The sequence below is a fragment of the Myotis yumanensis genome, unplaced genomic scaffold, assembly GCF_028538775.1.
Source record: "Myotis yumanensis isolate MYYU_CA2020_CCGP unplaced genomic scaffold, mMyoYum1.0.hap1 SCAF_16, whole genome shotgun sequence".
Classification (NCBI taxonomy): domain Eukaryota; kingdom Metazoa; phylum Chordata; class Mammalia; order Chiroptera; family Vespertilionidae; genus Myotis; species Myotis yumanensis.
Window position 1 is genome coordinate 53,476,171 of NW_027223767.1, and position 13,148 is coordinate 53,489,318.

General features: G+C 58.6%; 2 protein-coding genes across 5 annotated transcripts in view; one reads left to right on the forward strand and one right to left on the reverse strand.

The window, feature by feature from the left end:
• TBCD (tubulin folding cofactor D) overlaps positions 1-4,861 on the forward strand; it is a 105,494-nt gene extending 100,633 nt beyond the window's left edge. Inside the window, exons 35-39 of the mRNA XM_070394135.1 lie at positions 1,355-1,444; positions 1,767-1,854; positions 2,941-3,050; positions 4,053-4,137; positions 4,613-4,861. Coding sequence (XP_070250236.1) covers positions 1,355-1,444; positions 1,767-1,854; positions 2,941-3,050; positions 4,053-4,137; positions 4,613-4,627 — 388 coding nt within the window. The 3' untranslated portion in view covers positions 4,628-4,861. The remainder of the gene's footprint in view (positions 1-1,354; positions 1,445-1,766; positions 1,855-2,940; positions 3,051-4,052; positions 4,138-4,612) is intronic.
• Positions 4,862-5,345: 484 nt separating this feature from the next.
• B3GNTL1 (UDP-GlcNAc:betaGal beta-1,3-N-acetylglucosaminyltransferase like 1) overlaps positions 5,346-13,148 on the reverse strand; it is a 30,189-nt gene continuing 22,386 nt past the window's right edge. For 3 of the 4 annotated variants that reach the window (XM_070394138.1, XM_070394140.1, XM_070394141.1), the window contains 5 exons: positions 9,174-9,309; positions 8,993-9,061; positions 8,548-8,622; positions 6,632-6,741; positions 5,346-5,747 (listed from right to left, as the gene is read on the reverse strand). In XM_070394138.1, coding sequence (XP_070250239.1) covers positions 6,661-6,741; positions 8,548-8,622; positions 8,993-9,061; positions 9,174-9,309 — 361 coding nt within the window. In that variant the 3' untranslated portion in view covers positions 5,346-5,747; positions 6,632-6,660. The other variant, XM_070394139.1, reaches the window with a different exon arrangement.

A 13,148-nucleotide genomic window follows, 5' to 3' on the forward strand; every position in this document is an offset into this window, starting at 1 on the left:
GAGTGTCAGCCTTCACATCGAAAGGTCACAGGTTCATTTCCTGGTCCAGGGCACATACCTGGGTTGCAATTCAATCCCCGGCCCTGGTCGGGGTGGTCAGGGTGTGTGCAGGAGGCAACCAACCAATTGGTCTCTCTCTCTCTCTCTCTCTGTCTCTCTCCCCCCCCCCCCCCCTTCTTCCTCCCACTCTTTCTCTCAAAAAAAAAGTCAGTGGGAAAAAATACACTCAGGTGGGGATTAGCGTGTACACACACACACACACGTGTTTCCTTTATTCCGTCGCCTCCTGTAACTCTCGGCGTCACCTCTCTGTCTCCAGGGGGTGGGGAGCCTTTTTCCTCCGAGGGCCACGTGGATATTTGCACCGTCATGGTGGGCCGCACAGAATTACCCACGTAAACATGACCTCTGTATTTGGGCAAACACTTAATTAACTTGCCCCTAATGCCTTGGCAGGGCCAGACCGAAGGATTTCTTGGGCTGACACGGCCCGCGGGCTGGACGTTCCCCGCCCCGGTCCAGACGCCTGGGCCTTCGGAAGCAGGCTGGGTGTTTCTGCCCCTCGTAAGACTTCCTCCTTGGCTTCCCTGTAGCTACTCTTCTCATGTGCCTGGCTCTCAGGTTTTCTGCGTGTGTCTTAATAGGGATTTGTTAGACTCAGCTCTGCGGTTCCATTGGTTTTCATTTGTTCTAGGAAGTTTTTAGCTGTCCACCTCTTGGGGTTTTGTCCTCGGGGCACTAGCCCCCCCCACACCCCCAATTCTCGGGGATCCCACTGTGCCTGCTGCACCCCTGCACCAGCAGCCGTTCCTGCCTTTGCGCCATCGCTCGGGTCTGTCTGCGCCTGCTGGTGTCTGAGACGGGCCATCCCGGCCTCGTGTGTTTGTGCGGGACCTGTTTTTGGGTTTTGTAGTTTCCAGGTGTCTCCTCGCATCTGGTTTGTTTCCAGCTCGGAAGGGTCCCTTACGCTTCCCTGCAGTTCCTGCCGGGCCTGCCCTCTCCCGCCCGCTGTCTCTGTGTGGCTCTGGGCTGCAGTCCTCATGGGGTTCCCACGCAGTTTCTAGTTTCCCCATGGGTCTCATTACTTGTGGTCTGGATGCTGCGTCTGAAATGTCATGTGAAAGGAGCCTGAGGCCTGAGAAGACGACGCTGCAGGCGGGACTCCGCTCCCCTTGCAGGCGTGAGAGGGCAGCAGCCAGTGGGAAGGGTCTCTGGACAGTGAGGTCCCCAGCGGCTGGGCCGCCGCACCCGCTGGGCCAGGCTTTTGCTGCGGCCTGATGGGCACTGGTCTCGCGGCACCAGAGCCAGTGAAGGTGACCTGGTCATCACACCCCTGCCTGTGCTGTCCTTGCAGCCACCCCTTTTGTGTGAAGCTGCTGGAGCTTTGTAAGGCGGAAACCAGCAAGTCCAAGGACGTCCAGAAACTGCGGTCCAGCATCGCCGTGTGAGTCCACGCAGGCTGACGCAGACGGGCTCGGGGAGGGGGTGGGAAGCCCTGAGGCCGTGTAGAGTCCTGAGAACCAGAGGGAAGCTGTAGCCGTGTCCCCAGCCCTGACCGCGCGTGACCTTGGCCTGAGGGGAGGCGGAGCGTCCCGACGCTGGAGATCTAGACAGATCGGGACAGTGGTCCGGATGCCTCGATCTGCAGTGATTGTGGTGACTAAACTGGAGCGCCACCCCGAGGCCTGGGGTCAGCACGGCTCTGGCATCTGTGCCACTGCGGGCGGCTGGCTGGGCCGAGGCCGCTCACTGTGCGCTGCCGGCAGGTTCTGTGGGATGGCGCAGTTCCCCGGCGGCGTGCGGAGGAAGGTCCTGCTGCAGCTGCTGCTCCTGCTCTGCCACCCGTTCCCCGTGGTGAGTGTGTGTGACCAGCAGCCCACCCTCGGGGTTTCCCAGGGACGTGCGGCTGTGTGTTCTGCTCGCTGGTGCCGGTGTCGCTGGTGCCGGTGTCGCGGGTGCCGGTGTCGCAGGTGCCGGTGTCGCTGGTGCCGGTGTCGCTGGTGCCGGTGTCGCGGGTGCCGGTGTCGCAGGTGCCGGTGTCGCGGGTGCCAGTGTCGCTGGTGTCACTGTCGCTGGTGCCGGTATCGGGGGTGCCGGTGTCGCGGGTGCCAGTGTCGCTGGTGTCACTGTCGCTGGTGCCGGTGTCGCGGGTGCCGGTGTTGCGGGTGCCGGTGTCGTGGGTGCTGGGGCGAGCGGCCACAGAGCAGGCCCTGGTCCAGGTGGGACGCTGCCTCACTCGCCTCCTGAGACAGCAGGGGGCGTGTGGTGGGGTGTCCTCCGCTGTGTGGACCCTCAAGTCTCAGGAGCAGCAGCTGCCGTGTGACTTTCACGGTCTTTCTGGGGGGAGGGTTCTGCCCTGGAGGGGCAGCAGGTGATGCACAGTGAGGCCCTACCCCCCACACCTACCCCCGACTGTTCCCCCAGGAGGCCCTGGGCGGGGGGTCCTGGAGCTCCGCACACCGAGTGATGCCTTCACCCAGAACTGCCCACTGCAGGGTCAGGCTTCCTAGAAATCCCTGCCTTTGGCTGAAAGGATGCTCTTCAGGGAACCCACACGTCACCTTTTCCTAAGGGTGAAAGGAGCCCGCACCTCCAGCAGCACCCATCAGAAAGGCAGGTCTCGGGCCACCGACCTGCTGGCTTACACCCTGGGGTGGCCCGGGATTGGCGCCCCGGCTCTGAAATGTCCCCACAGGGGGTCCTAGGGCAGCAACAGGTGAGACGTGTCCCTGTGAGGGCAGGTCTTTCAGGAGGCACGTCGCCTAGAACTCGGCCGGCCTGTCAGGCTCTGGAGGGACCGCAGGGGCCGGGGGCCTCGTGCTGTCGTGGGGACGCATGCGGTCACGGCCAGGTCTCCCCAGTTAGGACCGAGGTCAGCACGTCCTTCAGGCTTCAGTCAGACTCCGGGGTCCCCCTCTCACTAATGCTCTGTCCAACCAGATCCGCAAGACGACAGCGAGCCAGGTGTACGAAATGCTGCTCACCTACAGCGGCGTGGTGGGCGCGGACGTCCTGGACGAGGTCCTGGCTGTGCTCAGCGACACCGCCTGGTGAGTGCTCGGCTCCGCCCCTTCTCAGGACGCGGGTCGCGCCAACCTCCCTTCCTGACCCCCCGTCTCTCCCCAAAGCCCCCGAAGGGAAAGGGAACGGGAAAAGCGAGGCTCCCAGCCCTCGACGGCCTTGGCTCTGGGTTTGAGGCGGCCGTGGTGGCGGCGGTAACAGGCTTCTCCCCGCTCGTCCAGCTCAGGCTCTCCCCTCGCACCCAGAGGGCTGTGCCCGCCACACATGGAGCAGCAGGGCGCCTCCCGGCTGCTCAGGGGCAACATTTTCAAAGTGAAATTTTTCTCATGTGCAAATTTTTAAAAAGTCCTTATTGTTGAAAGTATTACTATATATGTCCCCTTCCCCCCATTGACCGCCTCTAGCACCTCCCCCCACACTCCCCTCCCCACCAAGTGCAATGTTTTTTTAAGTGAAATGGGCAAATGTTTTTGCTTCTCGTTGGGCGCGATGGGCACTGGTGCACCCCGGCCTGCTGCACGGGGCCTGGGCTCCTGCCCAAGCTGCAGTGTCAGACGCAGTGGGGTGCAGTGTGGGAGGCTCATCCGATGCGAGGATGTGCTGTGTCCGTGTGGCATGGCTGCAGCGGGGGCTGCTGTGCGCAGCCTTGCCTCTGTGTTGGGCAGAGGGGGAAGGTTCTTCCCTATAATTTAATCCCTTTCTGTTTAAAAAAAAAATCCCCCAGCCCGGCCAGCATGGCTCAGAGGCTGAGCGTCGACCTATCTATAAACCAGGAGGTCAGGGTTCGATTCCTGGTCGGGGGCACATGTCCGAGTTGCGGGCTCGATCCCCAGTGGTGAGTGTGCAGGAGGCAGCTGATCAATGATTCTCTCTCATCGTTGATGTTTCTATCATGTCTCCCTCTCCCTTCCCTTTTCTCTAAAAATCAATAAAAGTATATTTTAAAAAATAAAAACTAAGGTTTCTGGCAGGTTTGACTAAAGCGAGTGGGCCTTTCTTGCAGCTGAAGCCAATCTGTCCTCTCCCCACAGGGACTTGGAGCTCCTGCTCGTAAGAGTCCATCGGAACCGCCTGTGTGACCTCCTTGGGGTGCCCAGACCTCAGCTGGTCCCCAAGGTAACTGCACGTCCCCCTCGGGCAGCGCCAGGGACACCCGGGGTCCTTTCCGGGCCAGGCCTCCCAACAGCTCCGACGAGCTACTGTCCTGAGCTCCAGCCTAGACACCTGGGTCCTCCTGGCTTTCAGGACCCTGGAGGGCAGCACCCACATGGCAGTCCCCCCGGGAGCCTGGTGCAGGGCAGGTGCTGATCTGTCAGCCCCCAGGGGTCTCGGGCAGAGGTGGCAGGAGGAGCGTGGTGACACTCCTGTCTCCTTGTGTACAGGCCACGCAGTATCAGCTTCCCGAGTAAATGTGCTTTTTCGTTTTTATTAGGAAAACTTTGCACTCAGATGGGTGTGGTCAGGGAGCACAAGTGTCAGCTCCTGGGATGTCGGGGGAAAGGCCCAAACTCGGTTTCCTGAGGGAAGCAGGGCCCAGAGGGGCGGGCGATGGTGCTGGCCGTCCTGACTAACCCTGTCATGTGCTCTGCAGCCTGCTGTCCGCTGAGGCCAGTCCTGGGAGCCGAGTAGCGCTTGTGCCGTCTGCTGGGAGGAGCCACCAGATGCCGCTCAGGACAAGAAACCTGGTGCAGGACCCCGGCCCTGGCTGAAACGTGTGCGGAGGAGTTCATCACCACGGGCGCTCTGTATTACGGGCGTCTGTGCTCTAGTGACCGTGTCGGTGCTTCTGTCTGTTTAAACGCGAGTCCACGTCTTATAAAATCACGTGCTGAGCAGTCTATGTCTGTCTGACGCTGTTGTGAGCGAGGGTGATGGGGGGCAGCCTAATGGGGCGTAAACTGGAGGCCGGCGAGAGTCCTAGGCTCCCTCCTGCTCTGCCTGCCCACCTGAGTCTAGGTGAGGGGTCTGGAGGGAATCCCCGGCTCTCACAACCTACCCTGTAGCCAGAAGCGGGCGAGAGCAAATGATCACACGTGCGCACCTGAGGGCTGGGAAGCAAGAGAAGCTGGGACCCTCTGCACGAGGGGGAATGACCAAGGCCTCCTCCCAGAAAGGCGCGGCCAGAGCATCCCTGTCTCAGGCTCCCCCTGGTGCTGGGGTGGAGGGAGGACGCTCCCCTGGCCACTCACAGCTCGAACATGAGCCCCAGACAAGGGCCGATGAACAAAACCCACTACCCCTCTGAGCGAAGGCTGGCTGGTCCCACAGAGAATTTAAAATGGAAGCTCACATTCCAGAAATTTTTAGAATCAAACCCCAAAAGATACAAAATATAAAATGAGTTTATCAAGAAGAGCTTAAAGACAAAATGCTCCATGGATTAAACAGCCTCGTGGACACCGCTGAGGAGAGAACGCGGACAGGACGACCTGCAGACACTGTCGGGAAGAACAGCCGGGAAACGTGTAGGCAGAGTCAGGAGACCCTGAGAGGAGGGACCTGTGTCCCGGGGGCTGGGATGCGGACCGTGCAGGCGCCCACACTTGTTGGGAGGCAGCCGTCCTCGATGCGGAGGCCCAGCGGTCCACACAGGACGGGCTCCCCCGCTGGCTGCTGTGCACACGGCGGTGCCCCTGCTGCCCGAGTCCCAGCAGCCGAGGAGTCGAGAGGCTGGATCGGCTCGCCCTGGTGCTGAGGACACGACTCCACGTGGCAGGACTGAGCGCCTAGTGGAAGGGATTCAAGAACGAGAGCAGTCAAGCCATAGGTAGGACGGGCTCTCCAGCCTGTGGCTGGTTTTTCACTGTTGACATCGGGGCTGGCTGGTTCTTTGTTGTGGGGACAGTCCTGTGCAAACCCTTCCCAGGTGTGACAAGCTGTCTCCTTGTGGGTGGGCGTCAGCAGCAGGAAAGGGTTGAGCGGAAGGTCTCGGACGTGAAGAGGAACGCGGGACCAGGAGACCCCACATTTAGGGAAAAGCTCTTTGGGATTGTTCTCCTGGCCTGGGTGGGGCCACTGGGAGGGGTGGGGTCCTAGGACTGGGAGGCTGAACGCAGACGATGCCAGACCAGCCATCCAACCTCAGCTCCTGCCCAGTGCCTGCAGCAGCCCGTCCATCCCCGGAAGTGGGCAGTACGTGCCAGCTCCCCTAATTTTTGCTCCATTTCCAACTGAGACCAGAGGAAACCAACGTGCCCCCCTTCCCGCCACAGCCCCCGGCAGGCCCTGAGCCCCTTGCCCTCTGCTGCCTGATGCCCCACCACCGGGTGCTGAGCACAGCTGTTCTCGCCGGGCGGTCTGACTCGCACCCATCTCCTGAGGTCAAGTGCAGTAGCTGCACCCCAGGGTGCTCACTTTGACGGGTGAGCGCACGTCCACCCAGACGGCGCCAGACGGCAGTGCCCACACGCAGGCACTCCACGTAGCGAATGTTCTCCAAAGAGGCCATGGTGTGTGGGCACGTGTCAGGTGCCCGATAAGGGTGTGGATTCTACCCAATCAGAACACTCCCCTCCTGCCCCCCTGCCAGGTGAAGGTCTCCCACGCGGGGTCTGCCATTCCCACACGGCCACATGGCTGTCCTTCCCGACGGCCCCCGATCCCTTGTCACCTGCAGGACTCCATGGCTGCTGTGGCCTGTCAGCTGAAGTGAAGGAAGTCCCGGCCCTCCTGCAGGTGCAGCGACCTCAGGTTGTCCTCAAATGCACCCCCAGTAAGGTCCTGTGGGAGGAACAGCAGGTGGAGTCCCCACAGAGCCTCCCTCCCGGGTTCAGGGCCCCCTGTGGCCACCTGTCAGGAGGTCCACTCTGAACTTGTGCTGCACTGTTGGGGGCCGGGGGGCAGGACAGGAACCAGAAAGCGAGAGGCCACAATCACCTATAGGATGGGTCACATGGGAGGTTGGGGTCCTGAGAGACAGCCCGGAGGCAGCTGACCCCACTGCAGGGACTCGGGGATAGTCCCTTCTCACCCCTTCGTCCAGGGCAGAACCAGGAGCCCCCATCCACCTCTTCTGCAGGGGACACAAGTGGGAGGTGGCCCCTGGGGACAAACTGCCACTCACCCAGCTGCTGACGAATCTACCTGCCTCCTGCGCTGCCTGTCCCTGCATCAGAGAGGGTCAGGACCCAGGAGGCTGGCTCTGTCCAGAACTTGCATGTGATCCTACACGGTCACAGGTTACCCCAGGGGCGGGCGGTACTTGGGGGGCAGGTTCCTAAATGCTTCAGCGTGGCCTGTTCAGGAATGCTGGCTTTGGCCAGGCCACGTAACCCCAGCCCTGGCCCTGATCCCTATCCCCAAGCCCTCTTGCCCCCGGGGCCTCCCAGGCCTGTCTCTCATCCCAGACCCCTGCTGCCTCCATAGCCTGGCTCCCAAAGACACAGCCGGCACACCCGTGGGTCCCTGGCCTCGGGCAGCACGCGACAGGGACGGTGCTGCTTGGTTACCACGCTCGTTCCCCTTGGTGTCACGCGCGGGTCAGGCCCAGCGCGGGAATCGGCCTGGCTATGCCCACCTGGGCCGTCACGCTCCTCCTCCTCCTGCGACTACTGGGCGCTGCTACACGTATTTAAATGACAACCACTCTGATTCTCTCATCATTGATGTTTCTCTCTCTCCCTCTCTGAAATCAAAAGTATACTTTAAAAATAAATGAAAACCACTCCACTTGGAAAACATCTGAAATGTCCAGATCCTGTCCTCCACTTGCTGTCCATGCTCAACGCCCCCCCCCCCCCTTCCGTTCCCGTGCTGCTCCTGAGATGTTACAGGAAAACTGGGCTCCGCCTGAGTGTGGCCCGGGGTCGTGGGCAAGGCTGCCAGCCCTGGGCCTGCAGAGGGGCCAGCAGGAAGGCAGGCCTGCTCCGGACTGGAAGGCCCCCTGAACAAGACTCCAGTGCAGTTGGACACTTCCATCAGCTGACCTAGCCCGTTAACAGCATGAAAAGGCCAGCCCAGCCAGCATGGCTCAGTGCTTGAGCGTCGACCTATGAACCAGGAGGTCAGGGTTCAATTCTCGGTCAGGGCACATGCTGAGGACGTGGGCTTGACCCCCAGTGTGGGGTGTGCAGGATGCAGCCGGTCAATGGTTCTCTCATCATTGATGTTTCTCCCTTCCTCTTTGAAATCAATAAAAAAAAATATTTTTTAAAAATGAAAAGGCCAGACAAGCCAACAATGGGTGATGACCCAGCAGGTATGGATGGCGTTGACGCTGGCAGGAGGCACAGTCCCACAGTAAAGGGAGAAGCTGCTTAGAAACCACAGGAGAGGGACTCCACATGCCCAGTCAGTACAGGAAGGGGCTCAGGCTCATGGTGTCCTGAGCAAGAACGTGCATCTTAAAACCAGTGAGAGCACCGCACCCCCATCTGGGGAACTGGCTCTGGGCGTCCCCTGGCCTGGCCACGTTGTGGGCATCAGGCTGTCCTCCCAGCACAGCCTGGGAGCCAGCTCCTAAAGGCTGAGCCGCCTGGTGATCCAGGGTGTGTCCCAGCCCCACGTGCCCCGCAGCCCAGCACTCACCAGCTTCACGCAGATGACGAAGGGCGGGCGGGCGGCTCGGAAGTGCAGGATGGGCACCCGGGGCTTGGGCTTTTCCTGAGACAAGAGGGCGTGGGCGTCGCTCCTTCTGTCACCTGAGCCCTGTACCACTCCCAACTGCACAGCGCAGGCTAGACCCGGGACCCAGCCACCCTGCCCAGCCACCTCACAGCCGCCGCGGAACCCACCCAGGTGGGCGGTGGGAGACCTGGACCTGTGAGCAGGGCTCTCCAGTGAAAAGATGGGGTGGGCACAGGTTACACTGGGACCCCCCCAGCCCCCCGCCCCAGGAGTCTGGGGGCTGTGTCTGCAGCTGCCTGGGCCCAGGTGGCCTGTCCAGGATGGCGTCTTAGAGGTGGACCAGGTGTAGTGTGGCGACCCGTGCAGGACCCAGCCCCCAGCTCAGGGGCGCCAGGGGCCTCCACACCTGAGAGTCCTCGTAGCAGTAAAAGCCCTTCTTGATCTTGTTCTCGTCTACGTCGCAGAAGGCAACCACCTGGGGAGGACATAGGACGCCAGCCTTGGACAGTGGTGGGGGGTGGGGGTAGAGGTGGGGACAGGGGTGGGGGAGGGTGCAGGGGAAGGGGGGCCGGGGAGGGGGCGCCCACCTTGCGCCTCGCCCCTGCTGTGAGGCTACGGTAGAGCCGGCGGCCCTGCTTGCCTGCGTTCCAGATGGTGAAGGTCGCCCAGTGTGGCAAAGCCCGCTCTTCCAGGAAGCGGACTCGGTGGGTCCAGATGGTGGCCCTGTGGAGGGAGGCTGTGACCCTTCAGCCCCACCCAGCCTGCCAGGCCCCTCGGTTCACGTCCCCTCGGTACGTATGCCCTGGTCTTCGTCACCTGGGGCAGTGGCTTGGTGGGCATTACAGGGGGTTACAGAGTGCTGACTCCCTAATCCTGGCACTTAGCACCTCATTTCAGAAAGAAACACACAAGCTACACACACTCCAAGCCAATTACACACCACGCAGGCCTGGCCACACAACACGCAGCTTTGCCAGCATCCAAGAAAATGAACGAAGCCCGGCTGGCGTGGTTCAGTGGTTGTCGACCTATGGATCTTCGACTGCCAGTCAGGGCACATGCCCAGTGACGGGCATGAAGGAGGCGGCTGATCAATGACTCTCTCTCACCACTGACGTTTGTATCTCTCCCTTCCTCTCTGAAATCAATAAAAATATATATATTTTTAAAAATTAAATGGAAGAAGTTTCTAAGGACAAGAGAACAGGGGGCCGCATGCAGGTGAATTCCAGCGAATGGATGGTGTCCTGAGCAAGACGCCCCTCTTAACACTTTTCCTCTTTCAAGTCAGGAATGCGGGTGGGACAGCTCAGTGTCGAAAGGCACCGAGTGGGCCCTCGGTTCCTGCGTTGGGCAGAAACAGGAGGTGCCCTGGGGCCCCGCCAGTGGGGGGCACCCTGGCTCTTGTCTTCCCCACCACGGGGCGAGCAGGTGAGAAGGGGCTGCAGCCACGGGGCCTCCCCACTTCTGGGACTTGAACTGCTTCTTTCTAACCAGCCCATCTTCTTCCATTTGGGGTACATACTGAATGAGACGCCCACCAGAATGCCCACAGTTTTGTGGACATTTACAAGGATATGAAATGGCCCAGACCAGGTCTCTGAGCAGATCAGTACTGCCAACCAGACACGGCTCAGAGCCTCGGGGTTTGGGGTGGCATGGGCCCACACGGGACCGCACCAGCCCTGGGGCTGGCGGGAAGGCTGTCCTGAGGGAGGGACAGAGCCAAACGGCTCAGAGGAATGTGGGCATTAAACGACCTCCCGGTGTCTCTGGAATCATCTCAGGGTCTCTGTCTGAAAGTACCACACGGTGAGCTGACAAGACTGAGAAACTGCCACGGACACATGTGCGTGGGCACTTCCTGCCCTGGGCCCGTTCCTCTTCCAGAGCCGTTTTCACACTCGTGCCCTTCCCGCCCCTGCCTGCTGGGGACCAGTGTCCTCACCCGAGGGCAGGGCAGCGCAGGGGCCAGAGCACTGGTTTCCCCAAACCCACAGCTGAGCACTTCCAGAACTTTCTGGGGAGGAGGGGCAGTGTCACTGGGCACAGCAGGCCCAGAGTTGGAACGGGAGGCAGAGACGCCGAAGGGACACAAGCTCAACTCCAGTTAAGCAACGTACAATTTTCAGAAAGAATGAGCAGAAAGCTACCGTTTACATAACATTTCAAAGAGGTTAAGGGTATTGTATAGAGAGAAATTACACACAGTGAACGCGTGAGGAAGTGGAGGGAGTGGCATGGTGGCCGCTGGGCAGGAGACAGAGCCTGCGGGAGCGCGAGGGGTCGGGGTGGGCCAGGCTTTATTAGACTTTCCTTCCTGCCTGTTGGTGTCTGAAGTATGTCAGTGACAACCGGTAAATGACGCAAGTGCTGACCATTCTTAATTTAATATACAAAGGACCAGAATTGGCGCCCACTCAAAAGAGGGCTTTTGGGGAGAGAGTCTGAAGGAATCCAGTTCTTGACAAACCTCAGGGCATAATTAAGCCCATTACCCTGGGAGGTTTCCCACTCACAGCGCAAAGACTTTAATCCATACAGAAACTAACATGAGATCACTTCTTTCGTGTTGTGGGTGGCAAAGCCTCGTGCTGCAAAATGGGGGCGGGGGGGGGGGTCCCAAAATAAAAGACAAGTATGGCATGCAAACAGGATGAGGACACAGCACTGCTGCCTGGTCCCTCCCCGATACCCGGGCAGCAGCCACACCGCGGGCCGGAGAGCGCTGTGGTCACTGCCAGATGTTTTTAAATTTTAAAGGAAGTGTAACTTACACAGTGAAGTGCACGGATCGTAGGTGGTATCCTTTCTTTCTGAAATCTTTGGTAGAACGCATCTATCAGTAAACCCATTGAGCTTGGCTTTTCCTTATGGAAAGTTTCAAAATTACAAGCCTAATTTTTAATTTTTATTTATACTTAAAATATCTCAGATCTAGAGTGGTCTCCTTCATTCCAAATATATTGGTAACCTGTATTTTAAAAATCAACCTTGCTAGAGATATGTGTCAATTTTATTGATTTTATTTTGAACAGTTGTTGGTTTTGCTGATTTTTTTTTGGTATTGACAGTCCCTTTTTTTTGTGTTTTTTTTTTCTTTTTTTTAAAAACTGATTTTTAGGGAGAGGAAGGGAGAAACATCTATGTGAGAGAGAAACAGTGTGCCCCGACTGGGACTCGAACCACCACCCTTTGGTGTAGGGACAATGCACCAACCAACTGAGCCACATGGGCCAGGGCTGTGCATGTCAATTTCACCTTCTTCCACTGTTCATTTCTATTTTTCTGTTGACTTTGAGTTTATTTTGCTATTACTTTAGTAACTTTTAAAGGTGGAGACTCAAATAATTGCTTAGTATCTTCTAAGTTTTAAAAGCCATAAAATTTTACTAAAAACTCTACCTAAATTCTACAAACATTTTAATTTTCATCAAAGTGAAAATTTTGTGATTTCCTTTGTGATTTTTCCCCCTTGGTTGCTCAATTTCCAAGTATTTTGGCTTTTCAAAATGGCTTAATAATTTCTAATTTACTTCTGTGTGGACATGAAACAGATCCTGTATGATCTCGATTTGAAATTTATTCAGATTTGTTTATTGATCCAAAGTATTGCCCATCTTGCACGTTAGCAGAATGTACACTCTGCAGTTGGGTAACCTGCTCCCTCCATAACTGGCAGGTTGGGTCAAGCTGGTTGACAGAGCTGCTCAAGTCTTCGGCATCCACAGACGCCCCATTTCTATCCGAGACTGAGGCAGAGTCTCAGAAACTCCAGCTCTCACTGTGGGTTTGTCTGCTTCTCCCTTGAATTCGGTGAGGTTCTGCTCTGAGTCAGGTTCATGACAACAAACCCAATGGCGCTTCCCTGAAGCTACCGTGTCAAATGCAGACACCACCAGGACGAGGATCAGGGCCTGTCCAGCTGTACGTTCTCGCGTTGAGCAGCACCTCCAGTCAGTGCGGACGTCGCTGCTGGGACCCACACACGACACGCAAAGTTGGCATCGCACCCACGTGACCATGACGCGGCGCCCGTGACCTCAGTGGAAGTGGACATCACACCTCCCAGGACAGAGGGTCCCACACCTTCCAGGGAAAGGACAGTCGGCTCGGCTTCTGGAAACGCGAGTGCGGGTCCCTGCCTCACGCTCTTGGTGTGCAGAGGGTCCCTGACGACTGACCTGCCTGGAGTCCCCAAAAGGGAGCAGCAGCATGATGGTGAGGAGCCGAGGGGCACACCCAGTCATGTGAGGCCCACGTAACACGCACACATATATGTGACACAGACGGAACACACGGTTCAACCTAAAGAAAGACACTCGTCCTTTTTCCAGGCCACCTGGGCCCGCACCCCTCCTGCCCGTCCCAGCAGCCGGCCTCCCTCGCACGCTGGTGCAGAGGCTCAGGCGGCCTTGGAGCTGTGCCTGACAGGGGAGAAGGGAGGCAGGGAGGGGGCTGGCTTCCCTGTGATGCCCAAGTAGGGGTGTGGCTCAACCACTGCCCACCGAAGCCTTCTCTCGGTCGGGGTGAAGGAAGAGGGTGCCTAGCCCCCTGCAGCC